This window comes from Catharus ustulatus, chromosome 1 (genome assembly GCF_009819885.2).
Source record: "Catharus ustulatus isolate bCatUst1 chromosome 1, bCatUst1.pri.v2, whole genome shotgun sequence".
NCBI lineage: Eukaryota > Metazoa > Chordata > Aves > Passeriformes > Turdidae > Catharus > Catharus ustulatus.
In genome coordinates, this window is record NC_046221.1 from 123,297,654 (window position 1) to 123,324,419 (window position 26,766).

Below are 26,766 nucleotides of genomic sequence, written 5' to 3' on the forward strand. Positions count from 1 at the left end.
AGGTATAAAATCATAAATCTTGTGGCTGAACATAGTCCAGCAGGTGACTGATCAACTGGTTTTGTAAAGAAAATACAGACATGGCAAAAACATCTGCACATTCCTCAGTTTGAAATTCCAGATCTATTGCTTTTTGGCTGACAAGAGTTGTGTTTTCAGACTTGCAGCCAGCAAAGCAATACACATCAGTGCTCTATCAGTATGAAACGAAACATGGCTTCTTTTTTCTTTTTAAACCAAGTCCGCTTTGATTGTAGAATGTCATCCTTATCCTTTCTTGTCCTTAAAATGCTTGTATACTTTGTATGCCAGATAAATTAATCCTGTTTTCATACTCCAAAGGAGTTAATACTCCTCTGCTCCACACATCAGAAGAAACCCCCTAAATAGCAGGCAGGGTACGTCTCTGTTGAGCTGTTAACTCAGGGTGCCACACATCCACAATGAATATCAGGCGATAACTTTCAGCATCCTGCCATACTTCATGTTCAAAAGAGTCATCAAAAATAAGGACTTTCCCTTCTTCCCAGTCTCTGTAAAACAAAAAAAGAACATAATTTAGCATAGTATTTGAAGTGCCATGGAGCAGGTTAAGCTATAGATCAGCTCTGAAGATGCTCTTTGACGTACAAGAAAGATTTAAACACTACAGAGTGCATAGTCAAGATTTCACTGCCTAATCCAGAGAGACTGGAGTATGGGAGCTTTAAATAAACTACAGAAAGATCAGTCTAGTGGACCTTCATATTACTGAGGGATTCTTCCCCCTCATTCTGCACAGTTATGCTCACAAACACATTCAGACATTTATTATATATTTTATTTATTACATTTTTAATGACTTGAATCCATTAAGCAGGAGTGGATATAATACTGGTCTGATAATCTGCTTTTCTTTATTTCTAATCAGATACATTAGTGATGCACATAAGTGATGGAAACTGAGGGAATGACTAGTAACATGGTCATACAGTTCAAAAAGAAATTACTTTCAATCCATTTGTTTTTTCTAAAAACCAGAACAATGCCTTTGGAAGGTCATGTGGTCCGACCCTCTGCTCACAGAAGAACTCACTGCAAAGTTAGATCCAACTTTGAGGTTAGACGAAATAATAAAAATCCACTAATGAAGAATATGAGATATCTGCAACCACGGGCACTCTACCATCTTACTGTGAAAACTTGCTGTTACTTAGATGAAAGTTCCTTCACTGTCACTTGTGTTCATTACCTCTCATTCTACAACTGCACCTGTCTGAAAAGACTCTGACTGTCTTCCTCTCAGTCCCCATTAGTACAATAATTTCATGATTATAAGCCGCACTGAGTATAAGCTGCACTTCTGGGTTTCAGCAACTTTTTGGTTTTTTGTCCATATATAAGCCGCACCTGATTATAAGCCACACGTTACAATACAGAGTGTGATAAAAGGTATCTATTCTATCACCATCTGTTGAGGGTGGGGGCAGTGATCCTTATCTCAATGGCAGATAATCTGCTAATGGACCATCCATTGAAACCAGGCGGGGCATTGTTCTTTATCTTTTCACAACCCATCCTTCCTCCAGAGAGTCATTTTCTGCTCATGGCCCATGGAGTCCCACTGTGTGACTGATAAAATTACTGCATCCCATTGAAAGTTGCTCCAGCCAGGGGGAAGAGCCCAACATTTCTTACCAAGATAAAAACAGAGGGTTTGGGACACTAAGGGAGCCCCTTTCTCCACTGGACTCCAGTGAAAAACCAGATTTCTCCACATCACCACTGGACCTCCAGAGGTAAACTGCGCCTTGTACAGGAGCACTGCTTCAACTGAACCACATCTGTCACTGCAGGAGGATGCAGCCACCATTGAATGGGACTGTTGCCAACACCCTGCCTGACGGGGTGTCAGGTTGTACTCTGACTTTGTCAGGGTTTGGAGTTTGTTTCTTTGTAGTACTGTATTTCTATTTTGATTTCCCTAGAAAAGAACTGTTATTCCTAATTTCCATATTTTTACCTGAAAGCTCCTTGATTTCAAAATTATAATAATTTGGAGAGAGGGGGTTTACATTCTCCATTTCAAAGAGAAGTTCCTGCCTTTCTTAGCAGACACCTGTCCTCCAAACTAAAAGAGCAACTTTTCGTTCTTTGTCCATATATAAGCCGCATCTGATTATAAGCTGCACTTTGGGTTCGGACCAAAATTTTAGTCAAAATGGTGTGGCTTATAATCGTGAAATTACTGTAATTAAGACAATAACTAGGCTACTATTTAGCCTTCTGGTTTCCAGACTCCAAACCAATTTGTTGAGTTTCTCCTCCTAATCATCTTATTCATCATCCTGGAGTCTCTCTAGTTTATCAATGAGTTTTTTTGTACTAAAGTGTCCCAAACTGGACACAGTACTCCAGAGGCAGTGTCTTGAATGCAGAAGAGAGAGGAAAAAACTGTATTGCTCAAACTGCTTCCTACAAATTTACTAACACGTGCAGTACACAGCTAGACTTCATCAATATAAAAGAAGATTATAAGTCATGTTCAACTTGGCCCCTAGGGTCCTTAAGCCATTTTCTGCAAAGCTGTTTTCTAACCCAGACACTACAGGTGCAAGGTGTTTATCTGTTATCAGCTGCAGGGCTTTGCGTTTGCCTTTGTTGAACTTCATCACTGTTCCAGCTGGCAGCTTCTCCAGCCTGCTGAGACCTGGATTCATAATTTTAAAAAGAAGCTTAACACCTGATTATACACCTCCAGGTGAGACTGGAGGAATAACAGTCAAGGTAACAATGGTCAAAGAAACATTCCTTCCTAAAGCCACGCTGCCACGAACACAGTCAATTTTTTAACAGGATCCCTCCGGAGCTGAAGCAATCCAAGAGGATGGATGCCCTCAGAGGGAAGTAAGCACTATGAACAGTAACACTGATAAAGAAACAAAGGCCTTGCCATCAAAGATGGAAATGTATTGCTTAAGCTCATTCAGGTGTATTCATTTACAGAGAAAAAAATTTTCTTTTTTCAAAAACAGGGTGAAGACGAGGTTCATACTTCCAATTCATCCCCGTACTTTTAATTCAACAAAAGGAAAACCTAACCACCAAAATTTATGGGGTTGTGCTGTTATGTTCTGAAGAGAAATTGAAATAGAATCAATTGAAATAATCAACTAAATATAATTTAGACAAGAGCAGACAAATCAGAAAGCATAACAGTAAAAAAAAAAATCTCACTGATTTGCACATGCCTTAAAGGCCCAGATAAACAGTTTTTGCAAGTTTCAGATATGATCATATGGGGTTTTTTGCTACCACATCAGTTATCTGGTAACAAAAATGCTGTATGTCACATAGACCCTGAATTACTGGTAGGGAACTAAAGTTACATTGATCTTATTGAAGCCCATGGGAGTAAACCACTTGCAATGCTATAATGTGGTAAAAAAATTCAAGCGCACTTTGGGTTGCATAATTTGTTTGGTTTGGGTTTTATGGGTTGGTTTATATTTTGGGGGTTTTTCTGGGGCTTTTTGGGGTGTTTTGGGGGGGGTTGATTTTGGGTGGGTTTGGGTAGGGTTTTTTTGGAAGATGGTGTCAGGGGTGTTTGGTGGGGGTGCTTGGGAAAGGTTGGGAAATTTGGTTTTATTTTGTCTGGAACAATTGAGATCTAGTGTTGTTTTTCTTTTGGGGGGAAGTAGCTGAGTTTTCAGTTAGTTTAGGGGTTTTTTGAGTTTGTTTCTGGTTTTGTTTCGTTGTTTTTTGTTTTGTTTTATTTTTTTTTAATTAAATCAAGCCTGAAAAGAAAGGCTCTAAATAGCCTGAAAGTGCAACTCAGTTAAGGACAATAAAAACCCAGGCATCCAGATGAAGTAGCTTCAGAGGTTAAAACCCAGGATCTAACATTTGCATCATAATGGGATTGGCTGTTTTGCACAACAAAGAAAAAGTCATAAAGCTGACAGGACTATTAGCCCCTATTGAAAAGGCTACAAACCCCACTATTAGCATGCAAATAAATATTTTCTAGAAGCCTGATGGTGTGAGAAAAACTTCTCAGTGGTAACACAGGGACCATATTGTTCTGGTCTAGTGCTGAGCCACTTCGGGGTAGTTTCCAGATATTTTCCATATCAGCTCCAGTGTCACCTGTTAAAGGTGAGATCTGAAACTGGCTTCTGCATAATGGCTGTACCTTCACCTTCATTTCAACATAAAGTTACCTTCCTTGACAGAGATGTTGGATTATGATAACTAGACATTATTTACCTACTACTTTTGTGCATTATACCCTGCACTTTACAGAGCTGTGACTTCAAAATGGCCAAGTGACTTAAAATGACCAATGCTATACAGAAAAAAAGAAACATAGAAACGTAATAGTTTGGGTTGAAAGAACCTGTAAAGGCAAAACCCACAATAAGCAGGGACATCTTCAACTCAATCAGGTTGCTCAAAGCTCTGTCCAGCCTGACCTTGAATGTTTACAGGGATGGAGCATCTACAATCCCTGTGGGTGACCTGTTCCAGTGTCTCACCACCCTCCCTGTAAAACACTTCTTCCTTGTATATAATCTAAATTGACCCTCTTTTAGTTTTAAAGCATTACTTCTTGTTCTGTTGCAACCTATCTGATACAAACTGCCCCAATCTTTCCTTTAAGCTCCCTTCAAGTACTTAAAGGCCATCATGAGGTCTCTCTGGAGCCTTTTCTCCTCAGAAACCCAGCTCTCTCAGCCTTTCCTCATAGCAGAGGTGTTTCAGTCCTCTGACCATCTTTGTGGCCCTCAGCCACAAAGCATACTGAAACACTAATCTTAAAGAAATTAGGATTTTAGTTAGAAGTTTCTTCTAACTTGAGATAGAGATAGTTACCTGAAACTTAAATAATTAATTGCCTGTCAATTTATGTTTGCTTAGCTGTGCTTGCAATGGGAAAGGATGAAACTAGTAGGTAGGTCTAAAGAACACAAACAATTGCAACCAGAAACTCATTCTTTGCAAAACTGGATTTGCCCCAAAAGCTATTTGTATTGTCATTGATAGAAAAGGTGGAGAGCTAAGGGCTTCCTCCTTTTAAGACCCCTCCCCACAAAAATAACCCCAGACCTAATTCAAGAAGCCAACCACGCATGCTTAATAGCCATCCAAGCTAATTACCATAGGAAGGGGGGAATTAAAGGGGCTGGTATTATGAATATGTATTTGTTTGACCCTTTTGTCAATAAGTACAGTAATTTCATGACTATAAGGCGCACCGGATTACAAGGTGCACTTCCGGGTGTCGGCAAATTCCCGAACTTTTGCCCATATATAAGGCGCACTGGACTATAAGGCGCATGGTTTTTTTTGCAGCGAGGATCTGACGCCGGCTTCCCCTACGCAGTTGCTGGCTGCAGCCCCGCCTCCACCCGGTTGCCATGGCACCGCGGCCCCGCCTCCACCTGGCAGCCGCGGCCCTGCTGGCTCCCCCCGCGGCTCACAGCTCACACTTCCGGGTTGGCAAATTTCCGAACTTTGTCCATTATATAAGGCGCTTCGGACTACAAGGCGCACTACCGGATTCGGGCCAAAATTTTAGTCAAAAGGGTGCTCCTTATAGTCGTGAAATTACTGTAGACTCTGTGACCACCTGTAATTTTGCAGTGCCTATTAGGGGGCTACCCCACGCTGCTGCCCAGCACTGAATAAACATACCCTTTCTAACTTTAAATTGGTAGAGAGTCTTTTGTCCGTCACAATTGAGTATCGGTATTAGACCAATATTCATATTTTGGTAAATCAATACCATTTCCAAACAGCTGCAAAAAACTTTTCTGCAAGTGAAGGAGTAAAACACAGCACCGGACAGCGCTGATTTGCCTGTCCATCAAATCATGAGTTGCATTCCAACTCTCTGAATAACCACATTGGGTGGCACAGAGGTAACCAAGCATGAAATTCTCATTGTTTCTGTTTGCTGTCTCACACACACAGCGATGGCACAAGAGGCCAGAAAAGGTGGGGTGCTAACCTTCCTCTTCCAGCCAGTGCTCCTATTGGGAACCACCAGTTCACCACTGCTCTGAAACACCAGGAGGAAAGGAATGGAAATTGCTTAAGGTAAGTCTTCCTCCTGGCACCATTCCCTTTGACAGTAGTTCACACACCTCCTCTGTCACAGGGGAAGGATATATAAAAGCCCTTTTCCTGCCAGTAGTTGACACACTTTGAGTGTTTCCAGGGAAAATCTCGCCCTTGTTTCTGAATGTATAGCTCTTGCTGTAAGCAACTGATCTTAACATATTTCAGTAGAAGTTGTAGTCAGCTCTTGAGCATTTTACATGTGAAATGAATATGTCTGATGCATAAAACTGACCCAGGTTCTGGAACCTGGACACTGACATTCTCTATGTTCTGTCTGCAGCAACAGGCATTTTTCTGCTCTTGACTTTGAGGCAGTGTTGCTACCAAGGAGGTAGTCAAGTTCATTCCCCACAGGATTATCCCTTCTGTTCAGTTGGTGGTGAGCTATGGACACCTGCTTTCTTGGCAGCAGACCAAAACCACTATTTTGTTCGCACCAGCTACTAAACAGCCACCTAATGGTACTGCCATGCAGGCACCACCAATATGAACTCACATGAATGTCCTAAAATGAAAGACTCCGTACCTCTATATCAGTCCTCTAAGGCAATATGCTACCACTCCCTCCAACCAACTCAGTTTGGGTATTGGATTGGAATACTGGAAAAAATATATCTGTCACTTCCCAGATGTAAGTACTGTTGGTTTTAACGCTGACTACAAACTACATGTTGGTAGAAGAGTATAGTAACAACACTTTTTGTTATTTACAGTTTGACACTTCTTAAAAAATTCCAAAGATTTCTGGTTGTGGTTGTTTTCAAATGTTATCACAAAAACCTCCTTTGCTAGTATTGCAGTCATCCAGACAGGAGTAGCACTTCATTTCTCAACACCAAATTAATTATATTTCTACCATTAATTACATTATTACATTGAAAATAATTAAAAATTAACATTTGTTGCCCTAATAAAAAAGCTGGAGACAATACAAGAGTCTTTCAAAATATATGTACAACTATTAATCATCCTGAGAATTTCACTTAAGTCTCAGGAAATTAAGCCCGTAAGCAACAAGCAGTGTAGTTAACACTACATTTTTCTTTCTATGTTTAATAATACAACACAAAAAACTTAGCACATTTTCCTGTATTTCTAAGGGAAGTATATGCCCTGTTTGTAAATGTATAAGCTATTGCATTTAATTTTGTTTTAGACTGAGCAAACAGAGATGGAACTGACTTGAAATTCAGTACAATTTTTCCCTAAAGAATAAGAAATTTCACTTAAAGCACTCTTAAAAAAAAATTGCCACTTGTGTAATTCATTGGGCCTAAAACTTCGCAGATGTTTTCATCCTGAGATCAGCTTCACCTGGAACATTTTAACTGAGTTATAACAAATAACACAAGCTGAAAAGGAGGCCTCTGCCAGAAGTACCATGGTATTCTGTCACAGCAGTGAAAATGTAGGTATATCTTAGTCTTAGCTTCTACCAAAGAAGCAACAAACACTTAAGTCTCACCAAAATCAAAATAAATACAGGAACTCTGTTGGCAGCAATATTAGGCTGGCACTGTAAAAGTAAACAGAGACCCCATTGACCAAACCCACGGTTATTTCCATGCCAGAGCAGGGAAGAGCAGGTTTGTCTCAAAAGCTTCTCCTGGCCCTGTTTCAGAACTGATATTTATAAGTTTGTACCATGAGTCAGAGTACAAACTGCCTATTTAATGAAATATATTACACATCCTGGTCATCAAAACACCCTCTTTTCTTTCTTTTTTTAACTACAGGCAGTTCTAGCCCTTGTTCAATCCTGAGGAAAGTGGGAAAAAAATCCTCAAAATAACAACTAAGCAAGCAAGCAACCCCCCATTACCCAAAACAATAAAAAAACCCCCAACATTACAACCCTACCTGTTCTCCTGGGCACACCGTATTCTGCAGCCTTCCTTAGGGATCACCAAGCCCAAATGCATCCTCAGCCGACAGTTGGTGGGTCCTGTATGGGGCCAGACATGAGTCCCTGGGTGCATGATAGAATATTTGATCTGCAAAAAGAGAAAAGACACACTTTTTCAACACATTCCTTTTCACAACCATGCTGCTGGGAGTTGAGGACTTCATTCAGTCTCATCCTTGGTGATGGGTGAAAAGCCTAATGCCATCTTTTGTTTGAGTTTAAGCAACAATTTTCTCTCTCATATCCTAAAGGCATTTAATACAAAACATATGTCTTGTGGTGTGTGTGTGTGAAACCAGGGGTGTATTTGTGTGTGAAAGTACATAGTTTTAATTTTACTTAAAATAACCAGTATTCACATTTCAAGCTGAAAATAATTATCTTCTGCCTACAGTCAGAAAAAATACCTTCCTTCCTATGGAAAGACTTAAAAGGATGGACACTAGGAGGCACAAGGCTTGTATTCATCAGACTGGCCAGCCCCTCTCAGATGACATGTCTGTGGAGGTCACTGTCAGCCTTGGCTGTAGCAACCATAAGAAGGTGGAGCTCAAGATCATGAGAGGATGGAGGAAGTCAAAAAAGCAGAATTACTACCCACAGCTTCAGCAGAGCAGATTTGGTCTTACTCAGGGATCTGCTGGGGAAAATCCCATGAGAGAAGAGGGGTCTAGGACAGCTGGTTGCTTTTTAAGTAGCAGCTTATCCAAACTGAATAATTCCTATGTGCAGGAAGCAAGGCAACCCAGAAAGAATTGAAACACAAAAAAGAAGCATAGAGGAAGTGGAAACAGGGTCAGATCAGCCAGGAAGACTGTAGAGGCACTCTCTGCATGAGCAGGGATGATGTCAGGAAAGCCAAAGCTCTCCTGGTGCTGAACCTGGAGATAGAATTGAAGGGTAACAGGAGAGATTCCTACAAATATCTCAGCAATAAAAGGAAGTCCAAGGAAAACATACCCAGCTCCTAAATGTGACAATACTTGATGGCAAAGGACATGGAAAAGGCTGAGGCACTACACATCTTCTTTGCCTCAGTCTTTACTGGTGTGACTGACTTTCAGGCACCTCAGACCAGTGAAACAGATTGGAGCACAGATGATTGATCTTCTGTGGAGAAGAATCAGGTATGGAAGCATTGAAACAAACTCAACAACCTGGTTCACGGGTCCTGGTGGGATCCACCCATGGGGCCTGAGGGAAATGGAGGATGTGAATCCATACATAGTCTACACAATCTTTGAAAAGTCTTTGCTACCAGCAGAGGTCCCTGAGAACTGGTAGAGAGAAAACATTGCTCCTATCTTTAAGAAGGACAAGTAGGAGGTCTGAGGAGTTACTATCTAGTCAGCCTCACCTCAGCCCTTGGAGAGGTGATGGAGCAAGTAATCCTGGAAACAATTTCCAAACATACGAAGGAAAAGAATGTATGTAGTCACTACGGGTTTAAAGTTTCTAGTTGGTGGATATTGGTTATCCTAACGTTAAGTCTTTGAACAGTCTGCCATAAACATCCTAATCAATGAAGTGAGGAAATAGAATCAAGATAAGTTCTCAGTGAAGAGGATTGAAACCTGGCATTTAAGCCAGGCTCAGCAAAGTTATGATCAGAGGCACAAAGTCCAGCTGAAGGCCACTCATCAGAGGTGCATCCCAGCACTCAGTACAGGGTCCAGCACTGCTTAAGAGCTTCATGGTGACTCAGAAGATGGGATGGATGGAGTGCATCCTCCTCAGCAAGTTTGCAGATGATAGAAAATTGAATAGGAATGGCCAATACACTAAGGTTTTTGGTTTTCTTTTTTGCCTTACATAAAGACCTTAGTAGGATGGAGAAAGGAGGAAACACAAATCTTTGAATATTTGACAAAAAGAAGAATAAAATTCTGCACTAGGGAGGCATGCACCATTACAGACTGATGGACAATTGTCTGGAAAGCAACTGTCTAGAAAGAGACTGTGGGGTCCCCACAAAGGGGCCCTCAAAGGGTCCTCACAGTGCCCACATTAAAGAGGAATCAGCATTGCAGCAAAGGGACCAACAGCATCTAGCACTGCGTTGTGGAGAGTTCTGGCAGCCCACTGAGGGAGGCTAGCCCTCCCCTCAGTTTGTGAGACATCTTAAATGCTAGGCCCAGTTCTGTGCTACCTACTGTGAGAGAGACATGGCCACACTGGAGCAGGTGAAGGGGTATAAAGGGGATTAAGGGATGGCAGAATCTAATACACAAGGGAAACTGAGGTAGTTGGGACTGTTCAGCCTGGAGAACACAAGGTTCAAGGAAGGATCTTACCAATGCATATAAATACCTGATGAGAGGAATGAAGAAGGCAGAGGCAGGCTCTTCTCAGTGGCATCCAGTGAAAGGCAAAAAAAGCAATGGACACCGATTGAAACACAGGAAATGCCATTTAAGCATAAGGAAACACTTTTTTTACTGTACACAGGAACAGGTACAGAGAGGCTGTAGACTCTCTATCCTTAGAGGCATTCAAAACCTGGCTGGACACAGTAACCTGCTCTAATTCATAATACTTTGAGCAAGGGGTTGGACTAAGTAATCTCCAGATGTCCCTTCTCACCTCAACCTTTTTGATTCATTCTACAACAACTCAGAGAACAGGAAGTGTGAATAATGCATTACAGTGGTGAGAAGCACCTTTTCAACTGAGAAATCTGCACATTTGGCTGGGACAGAGTAGTTTTGATAAATCTTACAGATTAAGGTGTTGCATGCTCTCCAACTGTTAACAAAACCAGCAGAAGTCAACGTGTGCCTCTTGCCTCAGCCATTCTTGCCACCTGAGGTTTCAGCTTACTGGCAGTTTCTCACAGACAGCAAGTGATGAGCTCCAGTGAGGAGTGGGGAACACAGATCCCCCCACCCAACTCTGCTACACTATGATGTGTTAGACCCTAACCAATGCAAACAACTGGTGATGTAGGACACTTACTAATATCTGAGATAAACCCTTTCTGTAATGCTAATATGCCAGCACTGAAGATTGATTGCTGTCACGTACACAATTCACATCCTGGATATGTCTGTGAACTATATCTTCGTGCTGTGCTCAAGTGCTATAGATAAATTGTTCTAAACTACCAATGAGTTGTACTATGGCTGGACTGTAAGAAATTTCCAGAGTTAAAACTAGCTGTGATACTTTTAGTTTACTGCTATTTTTGAGAAGAATGTTGTAATTTTCATCACTTCCTATTGTTCTATACAGTGTCTCAGCAGCTCTGAGCTGGTAGTTGATTATTTTACATTTCTTTTATTTTTGTCACTACATGAGGTGACCAAAGCATCCAAACAGTCTATCCACCACAGAATTCCTTATTTCCTGATTGTGTTTGTTCCCATTGCTTACCAGTGCGTCAACATGTGAATAGGGATCAGCTGATATTTTAAGTTTATTTTAGCAGTAACATCTGAGTCATGGCTGAAATAAAACTAAAATTGCCCTAGGCATCTCATAATAGTGGATGCAGACTTTAGACTTCTAGAGCATGACTTTTCAGATAATTTTACATTTATACGTTCAAAACATGTGAGTACAGCTACAGCTGTAAGTATACAACATTTCTGCAAACCATATTGTGGTGTTGACATGTAGGGCACCAAGAAATTATGAACAAAACAGTAGTTTTCAAAGAGAATCTGCTGTCAGTGACAGATCCATTTTGGCTCTGGATGTGACTGAGAGCAGTTTTCTTGTAGTCACACCGAGTGTGATGACTTCTCATCAGTTATATTCACTTTAACCAGCCTTTGTAAACAATCAACAACAGCCTTGTTCATTCCCACTGCAGTAGCCACCCAGTGCAGTTCTGCACATCAAAAGCAAAGGACTGGTCAAAAAGGTGAACACATACACTCAAGGGTCTGAATTAGGGCTACATTTGCACTGTGTTTTTCAACTTTTGCATCCTTAATTTTGCCATGTGAAGGATATTCTCACATAGTCACTGTAGACAAAATACAGTAACTTGGAAAAAAATGAAAAATTATGTATTACAGAGCCACTGCATGTGTATTGACCCATACAGGTCTACTGCATGATTAAATGATGCTAACTAATACCTGAATAGTCATTGTAGGCACTTGAAACAAATTTTGTTGGCACCCACACCTCTGGATGTAAAATTTCTTTCCTTTGCCTTCAGGAAAGAAGCATGTGGCAGCACTATTTGGCTTCCACAAGGTGCTTCTCCTCCTGTCTAATGCAGCCAGGCTGGGGTAGACAGGTGAAGTTTATCACAGTGAGAATCTGGCTCACTGAATTACATAAAGTTAGGTTCAAATCAGAAAAAAAAAGAAAAGCTCAGGTTAGAAAGGACCTAATCCAATCTCCTGCTCAAAGCAGAGGTAAGCTATGAGCCAGATCAGATCACTTCAGGTTGAGGTTTAGTAAGGCATTACTTTTTGGTTGACCCATGGCAAATAGTGACTTACCATGGGCTCCAAGGAAACACAAGGTAAAATGGCTCAACTAAAGAGTACACAGAAAGGCTTCAGCTAACATATTTCACCTGGTATTTGCTGACAGCTAAAATACGGCATATTTTCATTGTTAAGTTTATAGTATGCTTGAGGCATCATTAAATATACCAAAATTGTGCATTCCTCTATTCATGTCCCTCTATTCCTCAAAATCACCTGCTCCCAGAATTATGAACTTGCCCAAAAAAAAAAGAAGTTTGCCAGATACCTGCCCTCTTCTGCAGCCAGTAGCTTCTGGGAATCTTTCCAATAAGGCACATGTTTTCGGAACACTTTTACAAGCATTCTCATTTTTTCTTCCTAGAGAAAATAATGGATAGAGCATTGGTAAGATCAATGAATGAAATTTCCATTTTCTGCTTTGCAGAAGTGCAACAAAGCTGCCAAAGACCTGACACTGAGAGAGAGGTAAATATTACTATTCCCATTTTACAGCATTAAGTACCTCCATGTTGTAATATCATAGTAGCATACACATTTTACTTTTACATTATTTGTGAACACCAGGCTTTTTACCATTTAAGAAGTGTTATTTTAAACATATAATAATTAATGTGGATGCATAGGAAAAAAAGATTTAAAATGCTCCTGGTATCATAACATTTCAACACCAGATTACATTTTGATAAAAATTGCTTTCAATATTTTATTTTACAGTACTCTTTAATATGTTTTTAAGCTTTGTAAGAATTTAAGGTCATTCCAAGAGTTGGGCCTCCCAGTGCACTGCTCAGGGGCAGGGCAGCAGGCTTATTAGAGTCATGTTCTTTTGCTCGTATCATTTCTGAATGACAGATCTCCCTTAGCTGGCAACACAGAACTGAGGATGTCCCTTCTTCCAGGCCCCCATCTTCCCTCAAGCTGATCTGTACTATGCACTACCAGGTAAAGAGCTGGCAGCCTTGCCAGAAGAGGAGTACACCCATTGAATAGTTACCATAGTCAAGGGACCCTTAGAAGTATTTGGGGACAACATGGTTTAGAATAAAGAACTCCTGTTCATTGTCACAGGGGTCCCAAACACTGTTTAATCAGTTCCATTCTTCTGTACATAGTGATTAGAAAAACAGTTCTAAAAAAAACTGTGTTGCTACTCCTTATTACACTATGTTAATCTGAGATCATGAAATTGAGGCAAAAGAAGAAATACAGAATGTTTTACCTTGTTGCCATAAGGTAAATTGGCTCCAGTCTCCTTTTTCCCGTAGGTTCTCATCTTCAGGCAGGAAGAGGCTTCTTTTTTTATCCATCACAGCAAGACCCTCATCCCGAATGAGCTTCCAGTTTTTCTCTAAGGCCTATTGTGAGAGCCATGTTACTGCACTGAGAAATTACTGTGTTTGGCTTTAGTACCTTTTTTATTTTTTTCCTGCCATTATTAACTTTATTTTTTTTTTTATTTAAAAGCAATAAAAGAAAGTGTTTGTCGTTATTATCAAGTTGCTTTAAATTCCATTCTGACATGTTAAGGCAGGAAAAATAACTTTCACACCATTCTTCAGATTCAATTGCATTTGGGATTGTAAGATTTCAAATAACAGCCAGCCTCTTTGCAGACGAGGCCTCACTCTGACTTGCTTTTTGATGAGCCTGAGGGCTCTTTAAGTGATCACTTTGTATTGCTAAATGTATTGATCTTCCTAAATGCTGTGCATGTGACCTGGAATCATTCCTGCAACTGGAAAACCACTCACCTAACCTGGAACTCCAGGTGTTGGCAGAATATTACAGACCAAAGAGGCCAAATTTAAACACACCACTTGAGTTGAAATTTATGATTTATACCTTCAAAAAGGCTTGCTGAGATTCACTAGCATGTGTTGATGCTATTGCAAAAATCATGTACAACTTGAAATGCCAGGTGGTCATTTATGGACACAACCATTAAGAATGTGTGAGCTGCCTTACACCTCATACATACAAAACCACAAAATAGCAGAATTAAAATTTCTGCTCTCTAATGCCTGAGGACATTGCATTTGGAGAAATCAGATAGCTTAGAAAACCTTTCATTCTACCAATAAGAAGTCATTTTAATGTTACAGCAATATAAATGGAAAACCCACAGTATAACAAAGGACCTGGATAAAAGTTAACTTCAATTTCCCAGCAGCTTACTTGTCTCACTAAACCTTATTTTGGGTGAATAGTTTTCATTTTTCCTTTGTGCTCTTGAACAATGCATTTCTGTAAGACATTTTCAATCAATTTCACACTGAAATAAGTTACAGTATGTTCCCACACTACCTCCTTATACGATGAGCAAAACGCAATGGTCTCTATAACAGAGCAGACTAGGTCATATAAGTGCCCCCTTTTAGTCTTGAAACTTCCTATGATTATTAGCCATCCTCATGTAAATTAAACAGTTGCATTTTCCATTTGAGTTTTTTTACTTAAAGGAAAAGTTGATCTGACAAAATAGGTTTATATTGTTAGATCATAAAAGGTTCAACAAAGCAAACTTTGGTTAGAACATGTCTATAATACAGCTACTTTCTCCCACTAGAACAACTTTAGCTAGGCTGAAATGTATGAAAATATGATTTTCACTTCTGTTATTGTAGTAATCTCTATCATAACAAATTATTTTTTTCTCTCACCTATCAAAAAATGGGGAAGAACTCTTATTTTTCCTGGTGCATTCATGTTATTCTCTCTCATTAATGGTTTCTATAACACTCATTTAACAGTCAGCATTAAGTAAAAATGCAGAGAGTTGTTTTGGGATTCTTGGAAAACTGACTTTTCCAAAATGTAGTGTACAAAAAAAGATTCAAAATTTCCACCTAATCAGAAATGTATACAAGAACAGTGCTGCTACTTATTCAGCAGCACCCTACCTACAAAAGAAAATGTCAGCTTGAGTACCTGGTTTTGCAGTGGCTGGAGAAGAGAAAGAAAAGAATAACCTACACTCACACCAGCCTCAGTTTAAAGCGATATAGAGCAACAAAACTGGAAAACTTTAAATGACATTACAAGTTCTTCCTCAAACTCCTCCTACTCCCTCAGCTGAAAGAAGGTAAAAGGGAGCATTCATCCATGCAGACAAGATGATGCATGAAGAGCACTGGTGGTCCAAGGCATTGTAGGCAACAGCTGCTCTGTCACCCCTACTCTCTCTCTCAAGTGCCACAGGTTGAAGGCTAACCTATAAAGGTGAGTTGTTTGTCCTCATGTTTAAAGGCCTCCTCCCCAACATATTAGATACAAATCTATTTGAATACATCTTCTTGATTTTGAACTACATCCTCAATGGTTCTAGACATAAATTGCTCAGAAATCAATGGGTTTCTGTCCTGAAAACATAGACTCCCATCTGTAAAAGAGATAGTGCTTATAATGACCAACAGACAACTCCTAGGGAGAAATAAAGTGGGGAGTTCAAACACCACCCAGCCTTGGTCTCCCTGATATTACAGATTCTCAGGGATACCTTGAATAGTAAGAACACAAAAACCATTAAAGCATAATGATTAAGTCCAGGACTTGGACTTACAGCTCCTGATCCAAGAATTGGTATCTTCAGGAATAAGGTTAAATATGCTTATGGCTCTGTGATATATAAGGATTCAAGTTCCAGGTTAGAGCAAAAAATTCATATTATATTTGGTGCAGTATCCTGATTACAAATGAAAAATCAGGAGGCAACTAGCACTGGGAGCATATGTACTTGTTTGCTAGCAGCTGATTCCCATAAACCTCCATATGGCTTTTTAAATACAGTTCCTAATAACAATTGAAGTTTACAGTTGCTGTACATCTGGCAACAATGTAGATTTTATTTAAACAGGGATTTTTTAATATTGGAGGTTTTTATGTGAGACTATTAGATTGAAAATATCTTTACACTGTGCTGCCAAACCCTTTCAGTGCATGGTTATAAATGAAATAGGAGGAGATTAAGAGGCTGCTACCCTTCACATGAGGCATAACTACTGACCACACATCCATTCCAATCCACTGAACTATAAAATAAAATCGTGGTGAAGAGTTTAACGTACTTCACTTTGTTATTGAAACAGAATAGGAAAGCATTCACATCTTGTTATTGAAATAGAATAAGAAAGCATTCACAATCAGTTACCACATCTCCACTGGGTAACACTGATAACCTCCAAGCAAGGGACAGTGTTTTAAATTTTTCAAAATAGATTCCTTGTACCTATTCAATCACTCACAGAGCTTGAACATCAGCACTTTTACACATCATCTTCACTCTTTTCAACACCAGTCTCCCCTTAAAGCATCCAACCACACTTTAAATACACATTTCAATTTAATTTCTCCCTTGGCTATGAATGTTTAGCTATTATTACCTAAACCATTAAGGCCCAGCTGTCAGATTATGGAAAACTGTAAAGATATGTGCTGTTGCCAATACTTTCATTGTCTTTCTGCACTTTTCTTGCTGCACTTGAAACTTTAATTAATAAAATCTATGCCATCAGAGAAAAGCAACAATACAAGATCTACTTTAATCAATCAGCTATTCACTGTAGTAAATTATTGGCAAAGCATCATCTGGGTCCTTTCCAAAAGTCAAAGGACACAACATGCAGAAAGGACAAAGTTGCTTAAGTCATTGCCTACATATTAATTTCAGACCAGTGAAAAGTCTCTAGGATCCAAGACCATTGTATCTCTTTTAATATTTTTAAAATGAGCATCAGAATAGAATAATGCTTTAAATGAGGTTCTACAGAAGGTAATGGAGAAAGATGCAATGACTCAGTAAGACAGACTGAGGAAAGGTAATTTTCCCAAGGGAAAGGGACAGGTTTTCAAAGACAAAAGTAAGGTTTCCTTTCAGCTGAGATCAAAAGAGGAAGACAGTTTCTTGAATTCCCAGATCCAAAGGCCTAAAATACTGTAAACCAGGAACATTAGCAGAACATCTCTACACAAATCACTCACTGCACCCTTCCTAATATACAGGTTTATATTTTTTTCTCCCTGAGAAATCAGGTGCCTCTCCCTGTTCTTTCAAGGAAAAGCATTAAACCTCAGTAAGCTGCAGAGAGATTCAAAAATCCACTTCCCTTCAGCACAGTTCCACCAGTTAAGATCTACCATGTCCTGCTAAGTGTTATAGAGATATTCTCAGTCTTCCCTGTCTCCCCCCCAACTCAAAACTCTCTCCCTTAAGACACCCAGACAAGCAGGTAATATTAAAATAGATAAAGTATGATATTGTCTTTTTTTAACCTTGCACATCAGGAAATTAAGCATCAGGACCCACTTAAGGAAAGCAGTAGGACAGTTAACACCAGACAAGGAGACATGCCATGCTTAGACAGTTATTTAGCACTGTAAAAATGAATCATCCTGTGGAAATACCCCTTTTTTTCACTTGCAAACAATGTCACTAGCAAGGACAGTATGTCTCACATCTGTATGATTACAGCTAATTAAGCTGAACGTCCATCAGGAGGAAGTTATCAAACTGAGAATACTGAAAAAAGACAATTTTCTCTTTAGGCTTTCTGAGGAAAAGACAAGGCAATGTCAAAACTCACATCTCCATCTCCAGGCCCAAGAAATTAGATGACCATTTTTAAGAAAATCAAACCAGGTCTGTGCTATAAGATGCCATTGACCACAGCTGTGCTGGTTAATGGAATGAACCAAAGAGAGTTCAGCTTCACTACTGCCCCAGCCCCAAATAAATGCTCAGTCAGCATTATTAAGACACCAATTTACTGAAAATAGTTCATTCCCATTTAACATGCAGTGAAACTCAGAGAGAGGGTCAGGGCCTCCACTGCTGTGTATATGTCCATATTGAATTCCACCACTGTGATTTGGAAGCATTTCCCACATTTCCCACACAGGCACAAGAGGGTGTAATGAAGTGAAGCAGTAGGAAATAACTGCTGATTGGTTTTTGCTCTGAGGGGAAATAATTTTTTTAACTAAACCATGTACAGAAGTTGGAGTACTTCAGAAATTAGAAAACCAATGTCATCAATAATTTTTTGCTACTTCCTGAAGAATACTACCTCTAATCTTGCTTGCAGAAGCATTGTATGCAATTAGAATCAAACCTGCTTTTTTTCAAAACTTCAAGTACTTTCTTGAGCTATGAAGAAACAATACAAATATTTGTCCTGATGTATATAATGACATGTTGGCTTCATACTTAAAGCTGTGAGTATTATCTTAAAGAATGTAAATCTTACCACTCCCAAATTATGACACCTGTGCAAGTAAATTAGCAGTCACAATTTAATCTCGATTCACTGACATATTGCTAACAAAACAGCTAAAACATATACCACCAAATGATTGGAATGAAAATATATTATTGAATTCCAGAGAGGCAGTTGTACTGTGGAGTCAGGGGTGAATTTTTACCCTTGCTGGTTTTCTGAGCAGCTCTTCTAGGAGCCACTCCAGATGCTGATCCAAACCAAGGCCTCCATATACAGCCTGATTCATCTGAAAAAAGCCCCTTCAAGGTGAAGTTCTGGCCATTTTATAACATCAACTGAATTCTTTCACCCTTCAAAGCTGACTCATGCCAAGGGTGAATGGATCATTACCTTCTGTGACATAGGAATCTGAAGGGTTTACATGTGAGGAACTGTAATACAACACTGCATGTAGCTCTAAAACACCAATCAAATAATATGTGTATTTCTTTTCTGTTTGACAAAAAAATATTAAGAAGTTCCCAGTTTCTCCACATCTTTTATGGCAAGATTCCAATACACCTCAAGAATTAGTTCAATATGAGCACATTTCATGTGTTAGTCCATAAAGCTCACTGGTTTTTGGTGTGGCTGAGATTACATTGGAGAATCACACTTTAAATTTCTAGTCTTATTTTTGTTGCCATCAAAACCCTAACAAAGAGCAATTTTCCTTTTTAAACTACTTTTTTTTTCTAACAACCACCCTTCCATAGTGATGTTTTTAACATGCTACGTAACTAAGTAGAAATAAACAACCACTCTGAAGGAATTTGTTTCTTACAAATATACTTTTTTGGGTTTAAATTATTTATCCATAATAGTTTATCTAAACCACACACCAATAATTGAAACATACAGAAAAAAAAAGGCTTTTCCAAATTTTTTAATTTTCTAGGAATTATTATAAGAATTATAATAAATTAATAAAAACAATGCAATTTTGGAAAGAAAAGCTATTGTTATACAGAAACATACTACTTGCAGTGCATTAAATAAATAAAAAACCTTTTAAAGAATTAAAATTCTGCATTATTATCTTTCGTTAAATCCATCACTGGAAATCTATACTTGTTTCTCTCATGCAATTAAAAGCTTCCAATTTCACAAGAGCTCAAAAGCACAGCCTTTCCTGACTAATTAAAAATTCACAATGGGTGTTCCAGACATTACAAAATTGTGCTGTCATTTTCCACTTGAGATGTTACATTTGTCTACCATGCAAATTTTGTATTTATTAATAATTTCAGCCATCCTGTCCCCATTATCAAATTTGAAAAAGTCTAAGCTTATTTTACAGTATCTTATTTTAGTCTTGTACTCTGTCTGACTGTGGTGTCTGGAATTCACAGAGAGTGATTCTGACCTTACCGATTAGAATTTTCTGTGCTTAATAACTGAAATAACAGCTGTAATTTTAATAAAAATAAAAGTATAATGTAGCCTTACCTTCACCAGTTCTGTATATCCAGTTTCCCTTGCTGTCCACCAAGGCTGAGCTTTCAGTCCCTTGACATTGTAGAGAGAGCGCTGCCAAACTGATGCAAAGTGACCTCTTTGGTATCCGAGTTCATACCACTTGTATGCCTAAAACATTATTAACAACCAAATTCACATCAGCCAAGCTCCTACAGAAAAAAAAGTAACACTTTCTGGCAAGGGCAAACTGTCTCTTTGGATGTTGGGGTTATTCTTTTAATAATATGTACTAAGGAATACTTTAAGGAAATAAACTACAAGCAAAAAAAAAAAACCAAATTACAAAATAGATCGGTTGGCAAGGAGAGTCCAGTCCAACATTAACAAAACAGAATAATCTTCTCACAACCATCCACATCAAATATGGGCTAGTAATTAATGTCCTGTCCTTGGACTTGGAATAGCCAATTGTTTCTCATCTTGGTCAATTTTGTTTTCTCTGTTTCAATCCTCTACCTACAAACTAAAGATGATTGTCTTCTGCTGCCACTAGAGATGCTGTGATGATGAAAACAATGATGACTTTGCAGATCTAAAGTGCTAATTATCCAATACTTAAATGCACTTGAGTTTCTTCAAATATTTTTCACCACATCAAAATTGATCAGATGACAGAACCAACTGAAGTTAATACTGGACGTTTGCTTGCCTTTACTCTCCCTTTACATAACTTGCTTTACCTCTGCACAGCAGCAAAAAAAAGGCAAAGAAAGAAAAGGAGATGCTTGAAAAGAGAAGATCCAGCATTTGTAGTACTGTGACAAACCACATTCAGAGAAGGTTATATAGAGTTGCCTCCTGCCTGCCCAGCACTGCGGTTACAGCTGCAATATTTCAGACAGCACAATTTAAAAAAAACCAAATAAATGAACAACATCCCCCACCCCCCCAAACACCACAAACTAAAAAAACCAAGACAGTTAAATAGGGAAATATGAGAAAAATAATTCCAGAGCAGAGGGACTGAACTGCCTTGAACAGAAACTGGCCGAAGTCCTCAATAAGAGTCTGTAAATTTTCTTCAAGTTTTTTAAAAAATGTGGTACTCTGTTCTTTACAACTGTCTCAAAGCATGGAGGAAAGTCTGCAATACATTGTTGTCTTACAGTATTTATTTGAAGTACACAAAAGTAGTGTGGATGAACAGAATAACAGCAGATCATACATAAACTGTCATCTTTTTCTCCCTAGAAATGCTCAGTCAAATTGCGCATGGGTCAAAAAAAAAAACAAAAAAAAACTTTTAATTTTGATGTTATCTTGGTTAACTGTCTGACCTGGAAGCATTAGGATTTATAACATTTGCACCTCAAAGTTGCAACACCAGTGAGATATCAATAGATTGTTCATGCTGACTGCCTGCATTCATTTTCAGTGTCTGGAGATAGCCCAAATGATAAGGGGAATGAAATACTCGTTCCAGTCCCTGAGTGATGAGTATGAATACTGCTGCTCTTTGAGACACATCAGCTACAATTACGATGTACAATACAGTTAATCTTTATTTATTAGGAGAATTGTGCTATGGAAGTTGCCTTTACCAGGATGGAGTAGGGTCAGGCTGCCTCACTTATCCTTTCCATTCCCAGGACTCAGTGAGAAACATTTCTTTCCTCGTCAAGGTCTTAGCAGTGGAACATGGACAGCTACAACAGTGTAGTTCTTTTCCAGGACAGAATTTCTTTGAAATGCACTCAGTTTACACATTCTGTGTGTAAGAGCGCTTTGTTTTGCAATGTAATTCCACAGTTTTAATTTCTCTTTTCTCAAGCCAATATGGCATTTTATCAAATTATTACTGCTTCCCTAATACTTCCCAAGGCCACATTCATAATTCCTAATTTAGCTCTAATAGATTAATATCTCCCTTCAACAAACTTTCAGTGACAGCAATTTCACATGTAACTTAAATATTGATCTGTCTCTTTGATTAAATCTTGAAATTCAGCAAATCTAGCAAGGTCAGTGAGAAAAATTTAGCTGAACAATGGACTTTCCACTGATAAATTTAGAAGTCTCCTCTATCCCAAGAAGTTCATTTGTCATTAATTAAACTTTTTCTACAGCAGATTTGGTCATTAACTCCATAAACATTACCACATGATTACCCATTAATCACATCTGTGTGGCATCTTTAGTCAAACATGGCAAGGGGATGTTCTAGGCTCAGCAACTCAACCCAGAATGTCCCATGGAAATGAACAGGGATTTGAGAGAAGGAGACAGAGTTAGAGTGTGAAAGCAGACTCTGTGTGTGTGTCCATGCGTGCATGTGTTTCTAAGTAAAATGAGGTAAACTAATTCTCACTTATAAATGAACAATTAAAAAAAAAAAAACCTCATTGGAAGAGTATTGCAGGGAAGGCAATCTAACAGAATTCAGATATTGCATTTCACTGCTCTAGACCTACTGTGTGTATAAAGTATTGTAATATATGTTTCATGAATTATTAAAAAAACCTAACCTGATGAACTATCAGAATGATCACATACAGAGGATTCATCTCAGCCTGCTTGTCTACAGTTCATACTGAAGAACGACCTACTGACTGGGCCACAGCACTAAAGAGGTCAGCATCTTTTACAGATTTTTAGGTATTAATATTGCACACATTACTAGGCAAGTAATTAAAAAGCTGTGATTTTCATGGCTATTTCTACTCTGATTTTTAATAGTTATTCTTTTCATATTTCCCACCTAGGAATTGGAATGATGTTTTATTTTTAGGGCTTTTTTGCTGTTGTTTTTAAATTAATGCCCATAGTAAAGTTTATGACTAGTCCAAGCCTTCCAAAAAGGTCCTTTGCTCCCCTACCATGATCATAGTGGTAATTCACACATTTAAATTTCGCTTTTAAGTATAATTTGATTTCAAATAAACAAAAGAGAAATTCTTATGGCTTCCAGTGTCATATGTTTGTTTTTGTTGGCCACTCAACAGATACACAGTACAATTTTCTGTTTTCCTGATTGATTTGCTAATTTAGTTATTGAAAAAATTTCATAACTAAGCCCACACATTCAGTCCTCTCATGATTCTCTTTTATCACATACTCATTGGTGCTTTTTCCTTGGAAAGAAAGTAAGATTTACAAAACGTTGTTATACAAAAACTTCTATACAGCAATATACATGTAATTGATTCTTTTAACTCTCATTAAAATCTGTGTTGGAAGTTATATAAGCAGGAAACAGATTCTAGAAACATTTAAAATTCTTGTCTATTTTTATTCCCTTGTTTAAAGATTCCCTATGCCAGCTTAAACATTTTAAGTTAAATGAAAAGCAAGGGGTGCTAAAAGATTGTATTGAAATCCCTCAATAGATTTTTTGCTGTTGATCATCTTGACTTCTGCACACACATGCTGCACTGTTGTTGCAATTGGAGTACTCTTGTTTTCAACATTAAGCCCATCATTAAATACTTTTCTGTATTCTGCAGGCACTCAGAGATTTAGATTTTAAAGCAAGAACATATTAAACATGTACCTCTTTGTCTCCCATTCTCTGTAATGCATCACCCAGATGAAAATAAAAACGCCCATCATCTGTGCCAGGGTCACCAGACTCCAGTCCTTCCTAATAAATAAACAAATTAATTAATTAAAATTGAAGGTATAAGAAAATAGGACTTCTAAAAGAGTTCATTTGATTACTGTAAATAGTCTGTCAATCCTATGCAAGAGACAGGCTATGCAATTAGGTAGAAAATGTAACCACCATGGTAACCTGGAACTTAAGGTGAATGAATACAATATGTCGGTAGAAAGTAATGAAGAAATGTTACCAGATTGCCAAATCCCACAGCCTCTCCCCTCAGTCCCTCCAAAACAGAGGCATATTCAGAGATGGATACTTGCCCCTGACCCCATAAACATATATACAAGCATTTTATAAAGCTGGATCAAGGTTTTATTTTGTAGTATTTCTTCCCAAACACTCATATGTATATGTAAGGTTTCCCCGGATCTTTCAAGCACCTTAGGTTTGCAGCATACTACCAACCTTTAAAAAATTTGACCTCTGTATTTTGGGTTAGACATCAATAAAACAAATATTTCATTTTTAAGAATTGATGGTTTTCAATGTACAATTTTTTTTCCAGTTCATAAGCAGTGATATACCAATATAACTCCAACAAATGGCTTAAGTAGTGATTTGTAATTAGTACACTTCTAGTCTGACACATTTTATATATTCCAATTCTACCTTTTGCTAGTAAAACATTTACTGTGGGTGAAAAAGCACCTGTAGATAAGGTATGCTCTCTGCTATCTTGTTTTCTGCCTTCAGGATGAAGCCATAATGCACTTTGGCAAAGCCATCATCTGGAGCCAGACTTAGAACCTGTTTGAGAGAAAAGTAATGAAATACACCTGTATGAATCTATGCAAATTAACAAACCTGTGTACATAACACTATTTAGTAATGCAAAGGTATTTTCTTCCATTACTGATTCTCAGGAAAACCCTTGGCTTGTCTATGCTTTCTTTTCCTCATTCACTTTTGTGCTTTCTCCAGACAAGTCAAACTTTGAAGTCTCAGGAGTAAAATTATTTTAACAGAAGGAGATTTATTTTCCACTTGTCTGTCCTTTTCTACACTTCTCTTGAGGTATAGCATGCTACATTACAGAATTAAACCCACTATTAACACTGAAGTTACTTATTCCAGGTTTCACCAATCTGAAGTAAAGCAGCTACTTGTGAAAAAAAACTGCAGCAGAAACATACCTGAAATAGTTTTAAATTAGATAGATTTCCAGTGGTGGCAAACTAGTTTTTGAGAACTAGCAAGAGAACATACGCTAAGGATAATGACTACAATTTAGAAGGAAGCTGCAAATTAATGCCAGCATCATGAGATGAGGATGGATGAGGATGTCAAACACTGGAACACCAAGATCACTCTCAGCACTGTGGGGAACTGGAGCACTCTCTGGAACTGTGTGCACTTTTCCGGCCATGAGAAAGAAGGTAATAAAAGTCTGCTGCAGTAGTAGACTCAACGTCCTTTCACACTTGAAGCTGATGGATAAATTATTCTTGTATAGTTGTGTGTTGCATTCTTTGACCAAGACCAAGCATGCTAAATTCAGTTAAAAGATTTTGTACCCTCAACAAGACTCAGATCATATCTGAGTTACAAACTGGCTTAATTTTGCAGAAAAGGGAAACTCATGGGCAACTGTCCAGAGATGGATATTTCATGGGGACTGTGGAAGAGAATGATTTGTGAGTACAGGGACAGCTGTAGGAAAGGATCAGTGTATGGGGTGGTGTTGCAGGGGAAAGAGGTGTGAAGCTGCCAACCTGAATTCTGAAACACACAGCCCTAACACCAGTGCATTTGGTATGCCTCAGCCAAGAGCAAAAAATTAGAGAGAATGTCTTGATCTACTTTTCAGCTCTGCATTTCTATGATGTGCATATTCAATATAATTTGTAGCTCTATGCAGTATCAATTACATGGTTAAGTTAATCTGTTTTTACACCTCTTCTCTCCTTAAGTAACAGTGGTCAGCCTTACCAGGATAGACCCTCAATCTGTGAGGATCATCACAGGAGCCTGGCAGGCAGTGGAATTACAGAGGCTAATATCCACTGAATGTCTAGACAGCTGCTAAATACAAAACAACAGACAGATGAGCAATTTCTCTTGCCTAAATCCATTTTTTAAGCTACTGAACTTATCCTATGGATAAAATGCCTGCATACATTATAGTCAGTTCCCTCTGCCTTTTCCAGTCTCTGTTTGACATCACTTTTCAATCAAAATAGTTACAAGCAAAATCATAAGTTTTCTGGACCAATTTCTCCCTTTTCTCAAATCTTATGCACACCAACTACATCCAAGCAAAATCAAAAATCACAGCTATGAGGGTACAAAATGTTGCAAGTAAAAATAGCAGCATTTTACTTCTTTTCACAGAAAAGACTTACTGTGAAGGAATAGACAATTTGAGAAGTCCATAGTATGAGACATGATTAGGAAAAAGTACCACAGTAAGGATGAGCTTGATTCCTAGTATAAGAATACACTACCACCTTCTGCCTTTTGACTACAGCATTCTGTGTGTAATTATTTTGATCCAAGAATCTGAACCTGCAGGCTGAAATGAAATGACTGACAGAAATATTTATTAGCCACACAATTTTGTTACAGTTTCTTTAACTATAGGATAAAGCTATCTGATTAATTAAGACAGAATAGAATTTTCTGTATTACGGTTCATTTAAACTATGCCGAGTTGCATTAAGGAATGATCTACATTCAGAGCCCCTAAAGAGAAGCAAAGAGATACAATCAGCAGAAATTACACTGGAAGTATTTAATGTAAATTGTATTACTCTGTTGCTGTTGCTGCATGCAATATTAATTATGTTTAGAAATAAGTTTTACTAAACTGCTCATAGCCCATTAAATATTAATCATGAATATAGAAATTAACCTCTGGGGCTATCAGTGGCTAATTAGCCAGGGCAGAGTAGTGTGTTAATGTGGATATTCTGGTTTTGGTACCTGAGATAGCTCAATCAGAGCTGGCTTATACTTGTCTCTATAGTGTTGGAC

At 38.4% G+C, this 26,766-nt stretch overlaps 1 protein-coding gene across 1 annotated transcript in view; it reads right to left on the reverse strand.

Moving 5' to 3' along the window:
- Window positions 1-382: 382 nt before the first annotated feature.
- LOC116996874 (aspartyl/asparaginyl beta-hydroxylase-like) overlaps window positions 383-26,766 on the reverse strand; it is a 37,517-nt gene continuing 11,133 nt past the window's right edge. Inside the window, exons 6-11 of the mRNA XM_033060938.1 lie at window positions 24,442-24,540; window positions 23,683-23,772; window positions 20,163-20,300; window positions 13,667-13,814; window positions 2,578-2,689; window positions 383-533 (exon numbers count right to left, since the gene is read on the reverse strand). Of these exons, the coding sequence (XP_032916829.1) occupies window positions 383-533; window positions 2,578-2,689; window positions 13,667-13,814; window positions 20,163-20,300; window positions 23,683-23,772; window positions 24,442-24,540 (738 nt within the window). The remainder of the gene's footprint in view (window positions 534-2,577; window positions 2,690-13,666; window positions 13,815-20,162; window positions 20,301-23,682; window positions 23,773-24,441; window positions 24,541-26,766) is intronic.